The 23167-nt window shown below is 42.0% G+C and overlaps 1 protein-coding gene and 1 non-coding gene across 2 annotated transcripts in view; one reads left to right on the top strand and one right to left on the bottom strand.

Annotated features, from left to right (window-relative positions):
* LOC126176488 (F-box/LRR-repeat protein 16) overlaps positions 1-23167 on the top strand; it is an 831486-nt gene that overhangs the window by 408623 nt on the left and 399696 nt on the right. The window contains exon 4 of the mRNA XM_049923643.1: positions 1251-1542. Coding sequence (XP_049779600.1) covers positions 1251-1542 — 292 coding nt within the window. The remainder of the gene's footprint in view (positions 1-1250; positions 1543-23167) is intronic.
* Positions 11357-11431, bottom strand: Trnat-ugu (transfer RNA threonine (anticodon UGU)). Its single transcript has one exon. It is a non-coding gene; the product is annotated as a tRNA-Thr (tRNA).

The raw sequence follows: 23167 nt of genomic DNA, 5'->3' as shown, positions 1-23167 counted from the left end.
TTTTGAATGGCGTGTACATGTACAGCTGCCCATGCAGCTTCAGCACCATACCACAGTTCATCAAGAGTAGTGACTGGGGTATTGTGACGAGCCAGCTGCTCGGCCACCATTGACCAGACGTTTTCAGTTGGTGAGAGATCTGGAGAATGTGCTGACCGGGGCAGCAGTCGAAAATTTTCTGTATCCAGAAAGGCCCGTACAGGACTTGCAACAAGCGGTCGTGAATTATCCTGCTGAAATGTAGGGTTTCGCAGGGATCGAATGAAGGGTAGAGCCACGGGGCGTAACACATCTGAAATGTAACGTCCACTGTTCAAAGTGCTGTCAGTGCGAACAAGAGGTGACCGAGACGTGTGACCAATGGCACCCCATACCATCACGCCGGGTGATACGCCATTATGGCGATGACGAATATACGCTTCCAATGTGCGTTCACCACGATGTCGCCAAACACGGATGCGACCATCATGATGCTGCAAACAGAACCTGGATTCATCCGAAAAAATGACGTTTTGCCATTCGTGCACCCAGGCTCGTCGTTGAGTACACCATCGCAGGCGCTCCTGTCTGTGATGCAGCGTCAAGGGTAACCGCAGCCATGGTCTCCGAGCTGATGTCCATGCTGCTGCAAACGTCGTCGAACTGTTCGTGCAGATGGTTGTTGTCTTGCAGACGTCCCCATCTGTTGACTCAGGGAGCTATTGAGATCCAGCACGGCGTTCCGTATTATCATCCCGAACCATCGATTCCATATTCTGCTAACAGTCATTGGATCTCGACCAACGCGAGCAGCAGTGTTGCGATACGATAAACCGCAATCGCGAAAGGCTACAATCCGACCTTTATCAAAGTCGGATACGTGATGGTGCGCATTTCTCCTCCTTACACGAGGCGTCACAACAACGTTTCACCAGGTAACGCCGGTTTGCGTTTGAGATATCGGTTGGAAACCTCCCTAATGTCAGCACGTTGTAGGTTTCTTCACCAGAGCCAACCTTGTGTGAATGCTCTGAAAAGCTAATCATTTGCATATGACAGCATCTTCTTCCTGTCGGTTAAATTTCGCGTCTGTATCACGTCATATTCGTGGTGTTGCAATTTTAATGGCAAGTAGTGTATGTAAAATATGCCGTCTTGTCTTTATCGAACCAATAAACAACGTTTCGAAGAGCCTAATACGCTGATCTGAGCTTGTTCGATAGGCCTGTCTGTCTGTTGAGCCTACAGTGTGTTGCTTGTCTGCGGTGCAGGCGCTGTTCGAGCTGGAACTGGCGGGCTGCAACGAGGTGACGGAGGCGGGCCTGTGGGCGTGCCTGACGCCGCGCATCGTCTCGCTGACGCTGTCCGACTGCATCAACGTGGCCGACGAGGCGGTGGGCGCCGTGGCGCAGCTGCTGCCCTCGCTGTACGAGTTCTCGCTGCAGGCCTACCACGTCACCGACGCCGCGCTCGGCTACTTCTCGCCCAAGCAGAGCGGCTCGCTCTCCATCCTGCGCCTGCACAGCTGCTGGGAGCTCACCAACCACGGCATCGTCAACATCGGTGAGTGCTCACTCCGATCCACTCCACACGCTGCTCTCTCACCTGCCATCAAGACGTCATCTTCGCAGGACTTTACAACACGCCAGTCTGTTGTAACGTTACCCGTCGATGTTTTTCATTTTCTCTCGCAATCTACAAATAGATACACAGTTCGCGAATCACTTACAGAGTGTGGTACTATATTGGCGATTTCTTTTCTACTCTAAGATACCCAATACCGTATTTGGGAAGCTAACACCGCAGTAGTAGTAGTTAATAAAAACGAACCATCAGGCACGTTCTTGTGAAGCCACTACATCAGACTTACCACTTTGTAAGACGCAGAGTTGTAAAACTACCCGAAGTAAGTGTAGATTGCAGTAGTTTTCCTGGTAGCGTTTCTCAGATAAAGTCATACCTGCACTACCTGTACGTTAGGTGTGTTGCATATCTATCGGGCGTTACCTCATAACGATCGTTTTCTCTACGTATGCGATCAGTGACTTACTACATTCCCCTACAAACCGTAAATGGTGAATCGTCTAGAAACTGTTTGAGGATAATTAAAGAGCTGGATAACCTATAGAACATTTTTGTTCCACATAATTATCTTCCTGTCTGTTACTTAAAAGTAAACAGCATTTATAGCAAAACTGAAGTCAATATTTAATTAAACTTTTTTAATTGTTGATTTATAAAATAAAACCCAGCAATGTCAAAGTAAAAAATAAAGATAAAATTCAGGTTTATTATATAACAATAGAAACGCAATTCTTCAACGAAAAAGTAAAATAAAGAACTTCAAAGCAAAATATGTCATACATAGCTTCTATACTTCGTAGAACTTATATAAAAAATGTTCCTTTTATTAACAAACAACTTTCGAATTTGTCATTTACAACAGGAAACTCTTGCCTTTGATCTTGACGAAGAGCGTTCTAGCGTTCTATTGAGTACAAAATAACAACAATAATTAATTATACATACTTTTTTGGACGTATAAACTGTGCTTCCATCAAAAGTAGTTGGTTTGGTTACATGAAAGTGGAAAAGTTACGCGATCAATTAATCTTTATTACTTGTAAAATACAACTTGTATTCCATAAGGATGTAAAATGCACATTGGACTAACACTGTATCATGTACAACTCTAATTATGTGCAAAAAACCAAACCAACAACAAAACAAAGAGTAATCAGCGGCTCTCAGTTTCTCTCTTACACATTCATTTATTTTTCTTTCCCGCCAATGCTAACAGTACTACTCATAATCCTACCACTTACTACATAATGTATTAGTGTACCACAACTACCAAACCGTACTCTCTATATTAATTATTATAAATTTAGTGATCTTGATCACAGCATAATGTAATAACAATCGATGTAATCGGGGGAAAATTCTTCTGCCTAGGGAGAAACCACGTTTTGCAGCTCCTCAAGGCTTAATCTTAGGTCCCTTATTGTTTCTCATATATGTTAACCATCTTCCGTCTAATATACAATGGACAAAATTAGTTATTCTTGCGGCTGCACTAGAATTATAATCATTCCAAGCATACATACAGCAATCGAAGAAACGGTAAACAATGTTCTTATATGTATCGTTGACCAGTTTTCTGCAGATGATCTCACTCTCATTTGAAGAAGACAGTAGATATGCAGTTCTATACATCTAGTTGCATTAGACCATAGATAACTGCAACACATGGTGAGTAAATAATAAATACGGTGAAACTTCAAAAATTTTGGTGTCCTTGTTGATGAGAAATTACTCTGGAAAAAGCGAATATCGGAAGTCCTAAAACAGCTTAATTCAATCATATTTAGAATTAGAATAATAGCAAATCTTGAGGAGGGATAAATCAGTAAGATGACATATTTTACGAATTTGCATTCAATAATGTCATATGTAATAATATTTTGGGCACCCTATCTTTAAGAAATAATTTTGGGCAAGACGCGCTGTATGAATCATATGTGGTGCTCTCCCATGATCATCTTGTAGATATTTGTTTAAGGAGTTAGGTATTCTGACTACCCTGCTTCACAGTATATTTAATTCCCTCATGAAGTTTGTTGTTAATAATCCACTGCAGTTCGAAAATAACAGTCATATACATAATTACAAAACCAGATGCAAAAATGGTATCCATTACTCCACATTAAGGATGTCTTTAGCGTAAAAAGGGGTGCACAATGCTGCAACCAAAAATTTTGGTCGCTTACCCAGCGCTGTAAAATGTCTGATAGACAGCAAAGCAAAATTTGAAACAAACTAATACGTTTCTCCCTGATAACTCCTTCTATTCTGCAGAAGAATTTATGTTATTGTAATGTGTAAAGGCGGTGGGTGGGACTTTTTAACTTATACCTGTATATTTTAAAAATGACAGAGTATGAAAGCTAGCGGAAAAAAAATCGTTATATTGTCCCGCTGCTTATGAAGTCCTTGAATACTGACAAGCTACGTTAGTAGTGATGTTTTTGTGGTTAACGCAGCACTAATTAAAGTGTAAGCATGATCTGAGGAGAGTTGCTAGTCAACCGAAACTGGTTATCATCTAGTTGGTGTTGTATTACAGTATATTGAAATGAAGAGAAGTGAAATTTATAATATAGTCTTGCCAATCACCGTTCGGCTTCTAACATTCTGCGTGGTGTCTGTTGTTCTATGTCGTATCTCCCTACCACTTTCGCGCAACGACGCTCTGAGCGTGTTTTTTAGGGAATTGACTAGTTTGAACCTGGAACCTGTTGCTGGTAAGGAGAAGCCAGACCACACATGACATGTAGAGTTCAGAAGAGTTCAGTGAGACTAGCAATGATATAACCAAATACTTAATGATTTCAGCGTCAGCTCCACTGCACTCCCAGTAAAAGAATCTTAATACTAACTAAATTTGGTGGAAGGGGTTCAAGGCTTTCCTATTTTTAGTTAGCTGGTAAAATAACGTCGAAAAAGCAGTTAAGTTTACCATCGGAAATTTTATTCTACTCATAAAACATTGTTTATAAATTGCACTATTGATAAAAGGAAATGTTTTAATACAGGATGATAAAAACCAACTGCGTTCAACAAAAATGTGAACGAATATTCCCTGAATGGGTTTCCAAGTTCTACAATGGATCGAAGGATGACCTATGCCACATCACATCTATAATCTAGGTTTAAATTAAGTTTCACAAAAGAGAAAACTATCAAAATGGTCTACAGTGACCCTCAATTATCTTTAATTACATATGTAACTTGTCGTAAATTACAGTGGCTGATGTGGCTTCTCAATAATTATATAACAGAAAAATCATCGCATTTCAGATTTTAACTTACGTAGCAAATGTGGATACCACGAGCTTCAATTGACGATCGACACTAGTATTACGTAAAAAGGGTATGTAACAGATGAGACTTCTGCAGTTCTGAGTGAAGCCTTATTCGCTCAAAAATGCAGCATCGCGTGCGTTCATTACCTTGTCGGTGTTAGTCAGGGGGCGGCGGCCGGTGCAGCCATATAGCTCGCCGTCTCGGAAGCAACTCTTTTCTAACTTCTCCTTACTACCATTTACCGAAGCTGGTTTAAAAAATACTATCTGGCTGTGTTTTCATCTGACCAATCAGGGTCTCAATGTTAACCTTAATCTCTGCCTACAAAAGTTCTGTCTATCCAATGAGAAACGTTATACTTTTCGTGGTGGGGCAATGTTTTTAAAGTTTACAACGTAACAGAGACGCGAAAAAGTCTGACGCTAAAACTTGCAGCTGGTGTGGACCTTTTAGTGTTATCGTAAGATCTGTACTGTTCTTCTGGAGGGCTCTATCCTTTAACATGGGCTGGGGGGTAGTCCTGGCGGTTACTTTTCCTGGTGGGGCAATGTTTTTAACGTTTGCAACGTAACAGAGACGCGAAAAAGTCTCACGCTAAAACTTGCGGCTGGTGTGGCCCATTTAGTGTTATCGTAAGATCTATACTGTTCTTCTGGAGGGCTCTAGCTTTTAACGTGGGCTGGGGGTGGTCCTGGTGGTTAGCTGGCGACGTGGGTGTCCGTCCCTTCTAGCTTAACACGGTTCTACTCTCGGCTTCTGTTCTCGTTTCTCCCCTAGGAACTGCGTCCGTCTCACGGTGAGAAGGTATGACATGCATTTAGGCATTCTTGTGTTAGTCTGTGGTATTCCATTTGCTCACTCGTTACTCGTATTACTTTGGTTAAGTTAATGTCACGATTTATTCGGAGCTATGTGATATGCTACTGGATTTGCTTATCATGTCAGGGTTTTCATGGAAGGTGTTGGATTTGCCTGACACCTTACAGTCTTTGCTTCATGGTTCTGTAACCTGGCTATATAAGAAAATACTAGAATGGATAGATTTAATTGGAATACAGGCAAGCTCAGCGTGCAAATGATGTTCACTGTGTACAGATCACTGTGCCTATTCTGCACCACACCCTGTAACGTGTACGTGAAAGATTCAAAGTTCTGTGACTACATTCCACAGTATCGGATAAATAATGTTTAAATAATGTTTAAATTGTTAGAAGTCTTCGAGACCTTATACTAATTGCGATTAAGTCACATGCCAAACAATTTTGTGTTGTTTATCCTGATTACTGCGCTCAACTGTCGCGGGAGTGTTAACGAGACGGCGTCTCCAAAACCAGTACAGTCCTTGCGACCACAGGTTGAAGTTAGTTCTATCTCATATATCTACGTGAGAGATCAGTCGATAGTGCGATCCCCACATGTTTCTATCAGCCCGAATGTTTTGATATCATAGAGTTATAGTGACATTTAATTAATAAACATTTTCCCTAAGAAATTCATTAATTTCTGTAAGCTGCTTCGATTGTAATATAAGTTATTAAACCTTGTTTGATACCTAAAGCTACCGCATCGCCATGCAGAGAGCATGTCGGTTACCCCTTTCTCACGCTGAATCGGCTGTTTGTACCACGTTAACCGCTTCTGCTCTGCCTCGTAATTAACGAAGAGCGCCTGCCTCCAGCACATCCCTGTAAGAGCCATTGAATAAAACTTGTCTGATGCGCTGAAAGCGGCTTACATCAACGTAGAAAAAAATAGACTGGATGGAAAGAAGCAGTGCCTCCGTTACCGCATGGGGCGAGGGAATGTCTTCCACCACCAGGATCCGAACCGGGTGCTGTCAAGTCAAGCGCGACCACACAGGCATGCGTTAGCGAACTCGGCTAAGAAGACAGGTGTATTGCTACGTAGCTTTGCTCTAATATCGATTCTCTTAACTGTTATCTAACGGAATTCCATGAGGATGTCGTTATTTTTCCTCCCAAAGATACACATTGAAGTTCCTCGAGGAACTAAGTTACACTTTCGTGTCGATCATACCGACCTAATACAATCGTAGCAGTGCATTTATGACTGAGTACTGTTGTGTTTAATTGATATGGACTCGAAACCCAGAAATAGGACACCAGACTCCGCCGCAATAACATCTTCTCTACAAACACTGTATACATTTTCTGGATTACACTTTACTGGATCTCTTCTAATAAATGAGGTGCAGAGCATGAGAAATAATCAAATGCTAAATAAACGAAGATCCTGTAATCAGGTATTTGTAGCCGATTGGTCAGTGGAAGTTGCACACACCAGCACCCTAAAACCCACCAAAGAAGCAAAACACATTACAGGAAATAAAGGATGACTTAAAATCCGGTAAAGAAATCGAAAGCTGTTGGATACCTTCTTGGGCACTGTTTAAGAGAATCTGTGATACATGAACAATGGAAACAAGATCTTCCATTATGGAGCCCATGTATGTGAAAATAAGCTCTCTTGAACACTTCCTACTTTAAATTAAAATTCCTGCAGGAAAAGAAAACCCCAATGGTACTTTATTGGTAGTCCAGTGTGACTGATTTTAATGTACAAGCAACAACGATGAAACTTCAGGGTGGTGACACCTAACTATTATGTTTACCAGTAGACGGCAAATCAAATCAAATAACTGGTAGAACTAGGACTGTCGTGACTGTACTGAGCTTTTTTTTTTTTTAATTCTCGAATCAGAAACATACAAATTTACAGTAGCCATACACATCAGTAAATATGTACATATATATACACAAATTGTATTTATATTACATGTGCCCAGTACTTTGCAACCTCCAAGGCACTTGGAGTGGCTTGCAGGAGATCAATCTTCGTGCAGGATGTAGGGCACAAAAGGCACTGGAGCATGTGGCTTGTTGTTTGTTCTTGTCCACAATCACACGACGTATCTTCTGTTATGAAGCCCCATCTCTTCAGGTTGTTTCTAGATCGTCCAACTCCTGATCGTAATCTGTTTAAAGATTTCCACACCAGCCAGCTCCCGTTGTGTCCAGGTGGTAGTTCTTCAGCTTCTGGCGTCTGCAGCCTTGCCTTCTCTGGTGAAATGGTGAGCTTCTCGGATGTTCTCAGGAAGCTCTTTCGCGATCTCAGCCATTGCTGTGGTGGATTATGTCCGTGCAGTGGATGGGCACTGTCCTGTTCCACTTGCAGTCTCTCCATGTTGGCAGTCACTGTTCTGCGTATCCGTGGTGGCGCTATTCCAGCCAGGCAGTAGAACTTATCAGTTGGGGTAGGTCTTAAGCAACCTGTGGTCAACTTGCAGGTATCGTTGAGAGCAATGTCTTCTTGTCTGGCATGAGATGACCTGAACCAGACTGGAGAAGTATATTCAGCAGTAGAAAAGCACAGTGCCATTGCAGAACAGCGAATAGTTTGTGGATGTGATCCCCACTGTGTCCCCGCTAATTTGCGAATTAGCTTATTTCCAAAGAGAATAACTTTAAACGCATCTTTGCTTAACATTTAGTCACATACAATTGAAGTAGACACACCTCGTCTCTCTTGAATGGACAATGTCCTGTCTGACTAACTCATCATCGCCTAGGCCAAACAGCTAAAGTATGGAGAAGCTGTGGGTCTTCTACTGTAGGCATCGTTTAAAAGGGTCTTCTTCGAAATTCCAACCGTAATGAGGTAAATAAGGGATGACATTTTTAATGAAAATATTTTATTGTGAAAGCATTTTAAAGCTGAATCTATGAAAATTTTAATTTGGTTTCTCAGTTACAAATAAAAAATATATGTTTCACTATTTTTGGAAATTCAACCCCTATGAGATGAAACGTTTTACGAAAATATTTCATTGCAGAAGCATTTTTAAAAACTTGAAAACTGGTGTTTGGCTTCTCGTTTAGAGACGAAGAAATATGTGTTTCACTGTTTTTGTAAATTCAACCACTAAGAGGGTGAAATAGGGTCAGACTGATTCACTAACTCATCATCGCCCAGCCCAAACCGCTAAGGATAGAAACTTGAAGTCTGGAGAAGGTGTGGATCTTATACTGAAGGCATCGTTTAGGAAGGAACTATCCGAAATTCCACTCCTAAGGGGGTGAATTAGAGGATGAGAGGTTTTTGGAAAGTATGTCGCTATTAAGGGAATTTTGAAGCTAGAACTACGAAGAGGAAAACTGGTATATGGTTTCTCACTCAGAAAACAAAAAATACATGTTTCAGCATTTTTGGAAATTTAACCACAAAGGGGATAAAACAGTGGGTGAATGTTTGTTTGAAAATAATAACTACTAAAGGATTTTTAAGGACACACGTATCACAATTAGTATTTGGCTTCTCGGTTAGAAATTCAAAAAATACGTGTTTCAGTGTTTCTGGAAATTCAGTCCCTAATGGAGCGCAATCGGGGATAAACAATTTTAAGAAAATATTTTCTTAAATTTAAAAAATTTTAAAGCTAAATTTATGGAAACGGTATTTCACTTCTCGGTTAGATGCAATGAAATATTTGTTAGGGGATGAAAGTTGCTATGAAAATATCTCCACAAAAACGCAAAAGGTATGATTAATAAAAACTTTGGACTCCAGCTACCAGAATCGCTTTTTGGTCAGTAGTACATCCATAAAAGACCATACTTATATGGCCTTAATTAGCATGAAAAGCTAAGAAGGTGTTGCAATTTGTGAACAACGTAAGAATTCGATTAAATAAACACAAAAAAACATCTCTGCAGGCCATACAGTCTACAAGAGCGAAGCAGTGGGTGCTAAGCTAGTTAGATTATGTAAATCAATGTCATACTCATATGCTACTTCACTAAAATTGATTCCCGGCTTCGGTTTTGCAGCCGTCTTCGGATCTAAAAACAAGAAAATATAAACAGAAATATGTCAACACATTCATAAAACAGGAGAAGATGTTTATTAAATGTGCGACTACACTGAACAAGTGACCCAAAAATTGCAGAAACGACACGTAGTCGTGTAGTGAATACATAGAAAAAGAGCAGGGAGCGCATATTTACAGGGGCAGTGATCGTAAGAAGATGCTAACCTGTAGGAAACGGGGACGAGTGTCAAGCCCTGTCAGTCGTTTTCAAATCTGACAGCAGTTGCTGCCTCCAGTGTGTTCAGGCCTATCTCAACTAGTTTCCGAATGAACGTTGCCAGGTAAGCTGTAAGCAATGGACATTTAGGACTCGGTTACCTTGCAAAAGGCCACGCTCAAACAGGCACATAAAGATGCACATCTTCAGTGCTCCCAGCACCACAGAAACTACACAGCAGCTGACTGAAAGCGCATAGTGTGTTCCAACGAGTCATGTTACTCCTTTTCAAATGATGCGAGCAGTCGAGTGCAGCGACGATCCAATGAGACATTTAACCCATGCTGTGTGCAGGGTTTACATCAGTTCCATCGTGGTTCTGCGAGGTTTTTCGGGGTTCTTTTCTTACCGTGACCGGGTCGCCTCATCGAGGTTACCATGAACAGCAACGAGAACGTTTGTTTCAAGATTCTTCACGATCAAGTGTTGCCCCTCGTTCTACGACGGCCGTTCAACAAATAATGTTACACTTTTTTTCTCAGGCAATTTCAGTTGAAAAAATGCCGAAATTTTTGTGGGACGTCTTGGAATATTCCCGCTTCAGCTGCTACAGTTTTATGAAGTTCTGATAGGTGGTGTAGCCTAAAAAATGGAGTCTGTGACGGAAGTACGTTCCAGACAGAGAGCTGTCATCGAGTTTCTTCTGGCGGAAAACCAGAGCATCGCAGGTATTCATAGGCGCTTGTGGAATGTCTACGGAGGTGTGGCAGGAGTTGTCAAACGAGGAAGTCATGCGTCCAGCGCTGTGGATGTTGTCGCCTTCGAAGACAAGACTGCCCACAGCACATTTATTAATGATGGTGTCTTCAATAAGTAATGCAACACATTTTTTTTCTGAAAGCAGGTCAGTTTTATTCGGGTTTGCAATACAACATATTATTCCCCACTCTTTTGGCTCCATTACAACATAACCTCCGTTCAGTGCGACGGCCTTACGCTCCCTCACTCGGAGGGCCTGTGCGCCCTCGTGGAACCACTGTCCTGGTCGACATCGGAGCCAACGTCTTGCTGCATCAATAACGTTCCTATCCCCCGCGTACTGTATCCATCATTGGGCCAAACAGATGGAGTTCGGAAGATGCGAGATCCGGGCTGTAGGGTGCGTGAGAGCGAACAGGCCAACGAAGTTTTTTTCAGCTCCTCTCCTGTGCGCAGACTTGTGTGAGGCCTTGCATTGTCACGAAGGAGGAGAAGTTCGTTTGCATTTTTGTGGCGACGAACACGCTGAGGTCGTTCCTTCAAATTCCTGAGGGTAGGACAGCTGTGCGCGGCCGACCGGCAAGAAGGAAATCGGACAGGTTTGCACGACGTTGTTGCGATGATGACAGAATGAAATGATAATTAAATGGACACCCTAGCTGCAAACAGGCGTTGATGTACCTCATTGGGGACATGTTGAAAATGTGTGTCCCGACCGGGACTCGAACCCGGGATCTCCTGCTTACATGGCAGACGCTCTATCCATCTGAGCCACCGCGGGCAACTGGATAGTGCGTCTGCAGGGACTTATCCCTTGCACGCTCCCCGTGAGATCCACATTCCCAACATGTCCACACCACTACATTCGTAGTGCGCCTAATAGATGTTTGCCCATCATACTCATTACTCGTGGCAGATTAATCTACCAAGTCCCGTACGAGTTCGGGCATAGCGTGTGCGTTCGCACAAGAAGGTCAATGGCCGGGAAGCCATATTTTAACTATATATGACGGTAGTATCTGTCCACGAAAAAACAGTTACCGTGGATGACCATGCAGCTTTGCTAGAAATGAAATGATAATTAAATGGACACCCTAGCTGCAAACAGGCGGGTTCGAGTCCCGGTCGGGGCACACATTTTCAACATGACCCCAATGAACTACATCAACGCCTGTTTGCAGCTAGGGTGTCCATTTAATTATCATTTCATTTCTAGCAAAGCTGCATGGTCATCCACGGTAACTGTTCTTTCGTGATCAGATACTACCGTCATATATGATGACAGAAGCCTCGCCCAGCAACTCGCCGTGCTTTTTTTCACTACCAGGCCTCAGTAGAAATTCCACAAGCGCCTTTGAATACCTGCGATGCTCTGGTTTTCCGCCAAGAGAAACTCAATGACAGCTCTCTGTCTGGAACTTACTTCCGTCACAGACGCCGTTTTGAAGGCTACATATAGCGCCGCCATCGATCAGAACTTCAGCTGAATCGGTAATATTAAACGATGTCCCGCAACAAATTCCGCATTCTTTCAACTGAACTTGGCCGAGAAAAAAAAAGTGTAGCATTATTTGATGAACGGCCGTCGTAAAATGAGAGGCAACACTTCATCATGAAGAATCTTGAAACAAACTTTTCTTTTATGTTCTACATCTACATATATACTCCACCAAGCGGTGTGTGGCGGAGGACAAAATTCGCACCAAAGTCATATTTCCCCTCTCTGTTCCACTCGCGGATCGCGCTAGGGAAAAACGACTATCTGAACGCCTCAGTGCGAGCTGCAATTTCTCTTATCTTTGAATGATGATCATTGCGCGATTCGAAAGTTGGTGGTAATAATATATGCTCTACATCCTCGGTGAAGATCGGATTTCGCAATTTAGTGAGCAGCCCCTTCCGTTTAGCGCGCCGTCTACGTGCAAGTGTGTCCCACTTCATACGCTCTATGAGATTTGTAACGCTCTCGCGATGGCTAAATGTACCAGTCACGAATCTTGCCGCTCTTCTTTGGACCTTCTCAATGTCTTGAATCAGACCCGGCTGGTAAGGGTCCCATACAGACGAACAATACTCTAAGACTGGACGAACTAATGTATTGTAAGCCATTTCCTTTATTGAAGGACTGCATCGCTTCAGGATTCTACCAATGAACCGCAATCTAGAGTTCGCCTTACCGGTTACTTGTGTAATCTGATCATTCCATTTGAGATCATTTCTAATAGTCACACCCAGATACTTGACGGATATTACCGCTTCCAAAGACTGGGCATTTATTTTTTACTCGTACATTAATGGGGATTTTCCCCTTGTTATACGCAGTAGGTTACACTTACTAATATTGGGAGATAACTGCCACTACACCACGCATTTATTTTCTGCAAATCCTCATTGATTTGTTCACAACTTTCGTGTGATACTACTTTCCTGTAGACTACAGTATCATCAGCAAACAGTCTAATGCCGCTGTTAATACCATCAACCAGATCGTTTATGTAAAGCGTAAAAAGCAGAGGATCTATTACGCTGCCCTGGGGCACACCTGCAGTTACGCTTGTTTCTGTTGAAGTCACCTCGTTCAGGACGACGTATTGCTCCCTGTCTGTTAGAAAACTTTCTAACCAACGGCATATGTCATCGGATAGACCGTAAGCGCGCACTTTTTGGAGCAAGCGATGGTGCGGAACTGAGTCGAACGGCTTTCGAAAGTCGAGAAATATGGCATCAACCTGGGAGCCCTGAGCCTAGAGCCTGTTGTACATCATGCACATGTGTCTCGCATGAGTGCTGTTTCCTAAAACCATGCTGGTTTCTGCAGATGAGCTTCTCAGAGTCTAGAACAAAAAATATTTTCCATGATTCTACAACAAATCGATGTCAGTGAAATTGGCCGGTAATTATGTGCATCCGATTTTCTCCCCTTTTTGCTATTACCTGGGCCTTCTTCCAGTCCAGTGGAACTTTTCGCTGTTCCAATGATCTCTGATAGATGATGGATAAAAATGGTGCTATATTTGTATCATAGTTAACATATAATCTTACGGGTACACCATCTGGACCAGATGCCTTCCTGGCGTCTAAGGATCTTAACTGTTTTACAACCCCAGATACGCTAAACACTATGTCAGCCATCCTTGCGTTTGTTCGATAATTGAAAGAGGGAATGGTGCTGCAGTCCTCTACCGTAAACGAGTTTTTGAGAGCTAGGTTTAGAATTTCAGCCTTCTGTTTATCATCATCAGTTACATTATCCATACTGTCAGCAAGAGAAGGTATTGAATTATTGGATGAGGCGACCCGGCCACTGTAAGAAAAGCATCCCGAAAAACCTCACAGAACCATCTCGAGACTGGTCTGCTAAATCGCCCATTCCTAATCACACAGCAAATTTCTGTGACTACTTGAAGGAACTGGATACGATATACCTGAAGAAACTTCTGGACTGGAGGTCGCTATCGACGCTGGAGGCGGTGTTCACGGTATTTGATTGAAGTTTTCTGAGAGTGACTTTTTTCGGTGTGCTTCCTTATTCTACTTAAATTCCTTCTCGTTAAAAACCTTCAGGTTATCGTTTTCCAACCGGTGTTCTCCCATATGCGTGAAGCTTCAGTCATGACTTGTACTTGCGCCCGGTACTGCTTAGCATATAGGACCGGGGCAGGAGAGTGAACTGTTGCGGTGAGTGTGTGGGCGGCTGCGACTGCACATCGATTAGCGGAGCGGATGCTGGTGACGGGCGGCCGCGTGTATCTGACGGCCGCAGCAGGGCCGGAGATGACGCCTCCCGCTCTCTGATTGATTGCGGCCGCGCTCGCTGCCGTCGCTTTGTCTGCCGGCGTCACTCTCGCCGTCTCCCGCGCTCGCCTTATTGGACATCTCGAGATTGTCCTTTTCGTGGGAGAATCGCCACGTGTAGAAGTTTTATCGCAGTGACTTCCAGATACAGTTTTCTGATTCGGTCATGCCTGTTGTGGGTTGGCAGGAGAGCCAACACCGGTGTGAGAGGAAGCCGAAAGGCACGCGTTTTAGCTCACGCAGGCTGGCGTGAGGTCTGGAACAGGACAAGGAAATTAGATTGTAGAAAAAACTGACGTAGCTGGTGGAATACTCAACTTTAATCCATAAATGGTGAACGTCGCTCTTGACGGTACATGTTTTACAGCATCAATAGTAACTGGTAATGGCGCCTTGCTAGGTGTTAGCAAATGACGTAGCTGAAGGCTATGCTAACTATCGTCTCGGCAAATGAGAGCGTATTTTGTCAGTGAACCATCGCTAGCAAAGTCGGTTGTACCACTGGGGCGAGTGCTAGGAAGTCTCTCTAGACCTGCCGTGTGGCGGCGCTCGGTCTGCAATCACTGATAGTGGCGACACGCGGGTCCGACGTATACTAACGGACCGAGGCCGATTTAAAGGCTACCACCTAGCAAGTGTGGTGTCTGGCGGTGACACCAAAATGCCAGAACGGTTTGCACTGCAAAATCACGTAGTATTCCTTCACAAGAGTTGTACAAATGTAGTAAAGCTTCTTTGTTTGCAATGGCCACGACGTTTATTAACGCTTTCAGACCCTCTGGCTATAATTGTGTGCATTAAATTTTACTGTGTCTTAACTGCAACAGCCGGCCGGGGTGGCCGAGCGGTTCTAGGCACTTCAGTCCGGAGGTGCGCTGCTGCTACGGTCGCTGGTTCGAATCCTGCTTCGGGCATGGATATGTGTGATGTCCTTAGGTTAGTTAGGTTTAAGTAGTTCTAAGTTCTACGGGACTGATGACTTCAGAAGTCCCATAGTACTCAGAGCCATTAACTGCAACACATGTATTTTTCCCAATAGAAATCTGAGCTACACATTTGAGAATGTTCTACATTTTCATCATGTATAAGTGCTGCCAACTGTTAGGCATCACTTTGAAAATATCAGCAAGTTAATGTAGCAGTGCGTAGCAGTTCGTGACCACCAGAATAAACGGTTGTGGTTGGATCCTTATATTCCACCTTTTATTTTGCATGGTAATTATGGAATGGTCATTTTACTATTTATCACAATAGAGAATATTTCATAATAAGTTATTTCAGTCCATAAAATGAAACCAAGTGTAGAGAATATGTTTTGAAAACGGGTAAAGATATTTACATAAATTTTGCATCTAAAATCATTAAAAAATCACCTAGAGCATTATTACATAAAGAAAAATGTTCCTTCCTCCAGAAAAATTAGCGGTCTGACAGGGTTAAGTAAGACTTGCAAACCGTGACCCACTAGCTCCATACGAGACACGCCTAATTTTTTTTATAATTTCTTCTGTTACAAATAGTTGTATTCTTTACAATTTCTACACCTTTGCCTGTACTCTAACCAGTACTATAACATTTTTTTCGCTCTGATTGTTTAAACATCAAAACACAGTTCTGGAATGGCTCGAAAAATTTTGAAGTGATGAAAATCGCATTCAGTGCAGTTTTTGTTTGACTCAAGGGAACAAAAAAGGTTTTAGAGATAAATCACATCAGTAGGGCAATTACACACTAGTTCGAAGATTTTTTCCGTTAAATAATCAACAATGATCGATAATCACTCAATATTCAATTGTCTGCAGCATGTATATTTTTATCAAGCTTTACCGTTTCCGACAAAATTGTTATGTGATCTTCAGAAGCCTAGAAAATTAGGGATATCATAAATCTTTAGATTTTGGATATCCATTTTGTATGGAGTGTAGCCATGTATGGAAGTGAAACATGGACGATAAATAGTTTGGACAAGAACAGAATAGAAGCTTTAGAAATGAGGTGCTACAGAAGAATGCTGAAGATTCGATGGGTAGATCACTTAACTAATGTGGAGCTACTGAATAGAAATGGGGAGAAGAGGAGTTTATGGCACAACTTGACAAGAAGAAGGGACCGGTTGTTAGGACACGTTCTGAGGCATCAGGGGATCACAAATTTAGCATTGGAGGGCAGCGTGGAGGGTAAAAATCGTAGAGGGAGACCAAGAGATATACACTAAGCAGATTCAGAAGGATGTAGGTTGCAGTAGGTAAACGGAGATGAAGAAGCTTGCGCAGGATAGGGTAGCATGGAGAGCTGCATCAAACCAGTCTCAGGACTGAAGACTACAACAACAACAACATGAGACGAATATTATAGAACCTAACTTAGTAGGCCTAATGGTTTATCAGATGTCAGTATCTTCTTCATTAAAGCATAATGGCATAGTATGTCCGTAAATGTACATATTTTATGGGGTTATCGTAAACACAGACTGACAATTTACAGAACCTGAATCATGTCTATGTTAATGTCAAGCTGTTGTACTAGCAGCAAGGAACATATATAAAAGCATTTAAAATTATAGACAAGGTATATAAAGAAGTTATATATAATAAATTTGAAAATACATAGCACATAGTTGTAATTTATAAAGGGAATGGGCTAGTTTTCACATTCTATAAGAGATGTGATACAATCAAAATAGTCCCTTTTCTAAAGCAAGTTGATCATTCAACAGATATTTTGAATTTTTATGGAAATGTTTAATTATTTAAAATTATTCTGAAAGTTCCCTTAATTTGTAGCCCTTGTCAACTACATGCAAAATTTCACATGATCAACAAAAAGCTTCTACAGAGCATCTTGTGTTAGAAAAAAACAGATACTATTTTGATCACTTATCATATCGTATTATATATATATATATATATATATATATATATATATATATATATATATATATATATATATATATATATATATATATATTTCACGTTTTGTAACATATGTAATCAAAGTAGTGTCAATAGTGTCTGTTTTTCTGATACAAGATGAGAGTGTGTTTCTCTATTTTGAGATTTTGAGATGTTCCGTAAAATTTGACTTACATGAATTCTCGGCGTCTTTGTTGCGCAATTCAGCTAAATGTTTTTCTTAACGTAGACTGACAGTTTACAGTAACTGAATCACATTTATATATATGTCAAGCTGTTGAGCTAGCAGCAACTGCTGTAGGAACAACTCTGTGTTTACGAGTACAAATTCAAGTGCTCAACAAAGACAGCGAGAATTAATATGAATCAACTTTTGCAGAACATCTCAAAATGGAGAAACACTCTTCCTCCTCCACCCTTGCTTAACATGAAAATTATGTATATAGTAGACAAGGACTACAAAAGAAACCTTTGAAAATAATATGTAATATGTAAACATTCCCTCCCCCCCCCCTCCTACATTCAAAAGATTTGTTGAATGATCAACTTGCATTAAAAACATACTACTTGGATTGCCTATTATCTGAAACTTCCTGGCAGATGAAAACTGTGTGCCGGACTGAGACTCGAACTCGGGACCTTTGCCTTTCGCGGGCAAGTTCTCTACCAACTGAGCTACCCAAGCACGACTCACGCCCCGTCCTCACAGCTTTAATTCCGCCAGTACCTTGTCTCCTATTATCTGTTATAAAATGTGAAAACTAGCTTATTTCCTTCATATATTAAAGGTATGTGCTATGTTTTTTTTTTTTTTTTTTTTTTTTTTTTCAAATGTATTATTCATAGCTTACTTGTATAACTTGGTTTTGCTTTTAAGTGTTTTTACATATATTCCTTGTTGCAAGCCCAACAGCTTGACATACATATAGACGTGATTCAGTTACTGTAAACTGTCTGTCTGTGTTTACATAATCACATCCAATACGTACATTTCTGGATATATCATGGCGATATGGTTCTATGAAGAAGGTACTGACATCTTCTAAACCAAAGCTAAGTAAGTTTCTTTAATATACTTCTTATACTTCACGTAAATGTACAGCCAATATCTAAATATTTATAATGTCTCCAATTCTGTAGGTTTCTGAAAATGACAAATTAATTAGTCCAAACCGGTAAAGCATAATAAAAATACATATATTGGCATCTGACGACTGAGTTTTATTATATACTGAAGTTGAAGAAAATTTCAGGCATGAATAAGATAACAAATAACCAGTCGTTTGACCTTTCGTTTGGTAGCTGATGAGAAACGATGCCACGTTTTCGGATCTTTTTTTTCTGATCTCACCGATGCCTGGTGGTAGCAAAACTGTAATGTACCAAAACTGCTGACGTTGAGCTGGCCACTTGTTGACGTTGCATGCTGGGTCTGTCTCGGGAATTTGTTAGCGATTCGACGATGCGCCATGTCGGAAGAAGAGACTGAAAGGGGAAATTTAAAAACTTTTGTAAATTATTTACTACTCTGTAACAAAAAAAAAATCTTGATCAGGAGACACGCGGTCTCGGGCGCATTGTCACGATTCGCGATGCCCCCCCCCCCCCCCCGTCGGAGGTTCGAGTCCTCCCTCGGGCATGGGATGGGTGTGTGTGTGGTCCTTAGCGTAAGTTAGATTAAGTAGTGTGTAATCCAAGGGACCGATGACCTCAGCAGTTTGGTCCCATAGGAACTTACCACCACCATCGTCTTGAGCAGGGATGCCATGTTGATTTTTACTACTTGCGAACACACGGAAAAAAAGAAAATATCCTCAGCAGGGATGCATTGAACAAGCTCAAAAATTTATCTCGATACTGACGTTCCGTTCACAAACTACTAGGTTGTATAGATTTTCTGACTCGATAGAATGGTACTGCCCTAGTAAAACATTAATACTGATTACACGCGCAAAGGATAACTTGGATGTTCGTACACGAGCACAGTAGTCCTGACAACGCATGGATTGCACTACAATGCTTTACTGCACATAAACCTCATTCCGTTTCTTAAAAAATGAATCTTTGGATCACGCCGTTGGAGTGGATTAAAGATGTGAAAATGATTCAAGTTTGGACTCTTACTGGGTATCGATAAAAGGGTTCGAACCTGCGGCCGTAACAGCAGCGCGGTTCCTGACTGAAGCGCCTAGAACCGCACGGTCACAGCGGCTGGCTTTGTACCTTCCAGCAGGTGTGTATCAGCCAGCCTAAGGCTGAAGCGATTTTATAACACGCCGACGTACCTCGCATCCGTAACGCTGACAGCTTGAAAAACAGTACCCCCCCTCCCCTCCCCACATTCCCACGAAGAAAGCGTCATCTATTATCCGGTTGTTGCACTCGTTTAAAACGTGTGTCATTTCACGCACGGGTATCATGTTTTACCTGTCTGTATACATTATTCTATGAATTAGAGCATTTACAAATGTTAACGGAATTTTGGGTCACCCCGTTTGTTGGACTGGCTGGACAATCACTCAATTCCAGGGTCGCTGAACATAAAATTATGCAACCTCCTTGAAGTCACGTGACAGTATAAACCATATAATATTTGTATACCGATAAGAGTGTGTTTATGCTGTAATGAATGAGAATTTCATTCTATGTGTGAAATACTTATCTTTAAAACCAAAAAATACGTACTAGGCCAGAGACTTTACCAACGAGCGAAGATTACTGAAAAAACTAAAATCTATGCAACCTTTTGCAAAAATAAGCGGTTCTCACTTCAGTTATTATTCTCGCCATATGAAGGCGCTCTGTTATCGCCTGGCTATTGTAACGTAAACATCCACGTTCGTATGTACCGTAATTTTGATTTAATGAGAAAGTATTTGTATGTAGAAGTCATTCAAAATATTAGACCTGGTTATCTCCCATGCTAATGACCCTAATTTTTTTTATTTTTATTTTTCAGAGTCCGTAAAGAAAAGACTGGTGATATAACGACCGAACACATTACGTGATCTCTCGCTATTTATGCTGTATCGCTAAGCAGAACCTCCCTGAAATTGATTTCCCGAACAATTCTTTTAGTACCTTGTATATATCTTTTTCTGTAAGAATCTTGTTATCTTGATCGGTCAACTGCTTTCGAACAATAACATCGGCACTCCTTTTATTGGTTTGATGTATTGTGCCCCATCAAAATCAACAGACGCCAACCTGAAATATTACTTGAATAGGTAATTATTTTTAAAGGCAATCGTTAATTGTATTTACCTAGTATTTTAGATCGGGTTTGCAGTCTTTTGTCGTTTCTCTTGCTCGTCACGGTATTACGTGTACATTTTAATCAGTACTTTAATAATCATGTTGTATTCTTGCCGTGACTTACTGGGTAAATTCTTATTTAAACAATTCATAAACATGACAATAGCTTAAAAAAACGAACGACTGTTGCAGGTCGCAAGAAGAGAACCACAGTGGTTATGAATAGGGAAGAGCCCTCAGACTTTGTTGCGACAGGTTCATATAATCTCCGGCTGCGGACTAGATTCCAATCCGCCGCCAGCAATGGAGGGTGCTCGTTTGACACTGTCAGCCACTCGTGCTGGAGAAACTACACGAAAATCGTTAAACAACTGTTGTGTAATACCATTCATCTTTAACTGTTCTTCGATCCTCTAAAGCAGGGATGCACAGGGCGCGGCCCGTCGACTACACGCGACTCACCATTGATCTGATGTTGGCCGCCTCTCTTTTCGTTTTTGTAATTTTATTTTACTTATCTTTCATTCCCTCCCAGAAAGGAGAGGGCGGGCCCTTGTGGTACTTAGTTCTTGAGAGGCATGCCAGTCTGGGTGAAACTGGGAAGGGGGATTCCAATTCGGAATAATAACGTGTCTCACGACACGTTATTTTTGAATTTGAGCAGCAGTCAGATCCCGACAACAAAAGCTGCACGTGGGCCTGCGGGGAACAACACTATTTAATCTTCAGTGGGTTATGTATACTACGGTACATACCACGCGTCAGTGAGCTTCATCAGCCTACTCATTAGTGTTTTTGTATGTTCATCCTTCTGACTGAAGATTTGTGGGACTTAGCCCGTTCACTTATGTAATAAAATGAAACATGCAGCCGTCTTTTCGGTGTCATTTATTACAGGGTGTCCCAAAAAAGAATGGCCCAATTTTAAATAGAATTGTGTATTACGAAGAAGGCTTAACAACAACAAATTGCATACTAAATTACGCAGGAAAGACAGAAGTTCATAAAAATTCATCATAAATGTTCAATATGGCCTCCATTGGCTGCACAAACATCTAGCCGATACCCAAATTCAGCGCAATCTGAGCGTAAGGTGTCTTCTGTCACTGAAGCTACAGAAGCTGATATTCTGGTTTTTAGTTCATCAGTGTCACGAGGTAAGGGAGGAACTAAACACATTGTTTAACATATCCCTACAGGAAGAAATCACATGGTGTTAAGTCAGGGGACCCAGGAGGCCAAGAGTGTAAAGCCTGGTCTCGCGGTCCTGTACGCCCTATCCAACCTTGAGGCACGTTGGCACTGAGCAAACTGCGCACGTTGTTTGCCAGGGCGGTGGTGCTTCATCTTGCTGATAGATGAAATTGTCAGAGTAAAGTTGTGGGAATAACCAGTTCCGTAGCATTGCAAGATATGATTGTCCTGTTATGGTTTCTTCCTAAAAAAAGTAAGGTTCATAAACCTTGCTTTTTGAAACAGCACAAAAAACATTCACTTTTGTTGAATCACGTTCGTGTTCAGTTGTTTCATGAGGATTTTCGAGCCCCCATATACGCACATTATGACGGTGAGCCTTACCGCTAATATGGAAAGTTGGAAAAAAAATGGTTCAAATGGCTCTGAGCACTATGGGACTCAACTGCTGTGGTCATAAGTCCCCTAGAACTTAGAACTACTTAAACCTAACTAACCTAAGGACATCACACACATCCATGCCCGAGGCAGGATTCGAACCTGCGACCGTAGCGGTCGTGCGGTTCCAGACTGTAGCGCCTTTAACCGCTCGGCCACTCCGGCCGGCTGGAAAGTTGCCTCAGCGCTGAATGTCAACCGTGACATAAAGGTGCCATCTGGTGTGTTGGCAGAAGAGCCAACACCGTGTTGCTAAAGGAGGCTGAAATGCACGCGCTTAGCTCACGCAGACTGGCGTGAGGTCTGGAACAGTTAAGGGACTTGATAGTAGCAAATAAAGTACGTAGTTGATGTAATACTTAACTTTAATCCATAATCGGAGAACATCGCTCTTTTTGATACATTAATTATAATCTCAATATAAACTGGTCATGGCGCCTTGCTAGGTCGTAGCAAATGACGTAGCTGAAGGCTATGCTAACTATCGTCTCGGCAAATGAGAGCGTATTTGTCAGTGTAGCTTCGCTAGCAAAGTCGGGTGTACAACTGGGGCGAGTGCTAGGACGTCTCTCTAGACCTGCCTTGTGGCGGCGCTCGGTCTGCAATCACTGATAGTGGCGACACGCGGGTCCGACGTATACTAGCGGACCGCGGCCGATTTAAAGGCTACCACCTAGCAAGTGTGGTGTCTGGCGGTGACACCACACCATCTTCCATGTCCTCTAGAACAGCATTGCTGAATTCCACTCATTTCACTTTGTCAGTATCTCGAAGAGCTTGTACCAGTTGTAATCGGTATGGTTTGAGGGCTACGTGACACCGTAACACACGCCACACTGTCATGCGCGGTAACGCAAGTTCTCGGCTCGCACGACGCGTAGACTTGTGGAGGCTCCGCTCAAACGCTCGTCGGATTTGTTCCAC

The sequence above is a fragment of the Schistocerca cancellata genome, chromosome 3 (genome assembly GCF_023864275.1).
Source record: "Schistocerca cancellata isolate TAMUIC-IGC-003103 chromosome 3, iqSchCanc2.1, whole genome shotgun sequence".
In the NCBI taxonomy this organism is placed as follows: domain Eukaryota; kingdom Metazoa; phylum Arthropoda; class Insecta; order Orthoptera; family Acrididae; genus Schistocerca; species Schistocerca cancellata.
The sequence above is the reverse complement of the archived record's forward strand: the minus strand, read 5'-3'. Positions and strand labels throughout refer to the sequence as shown.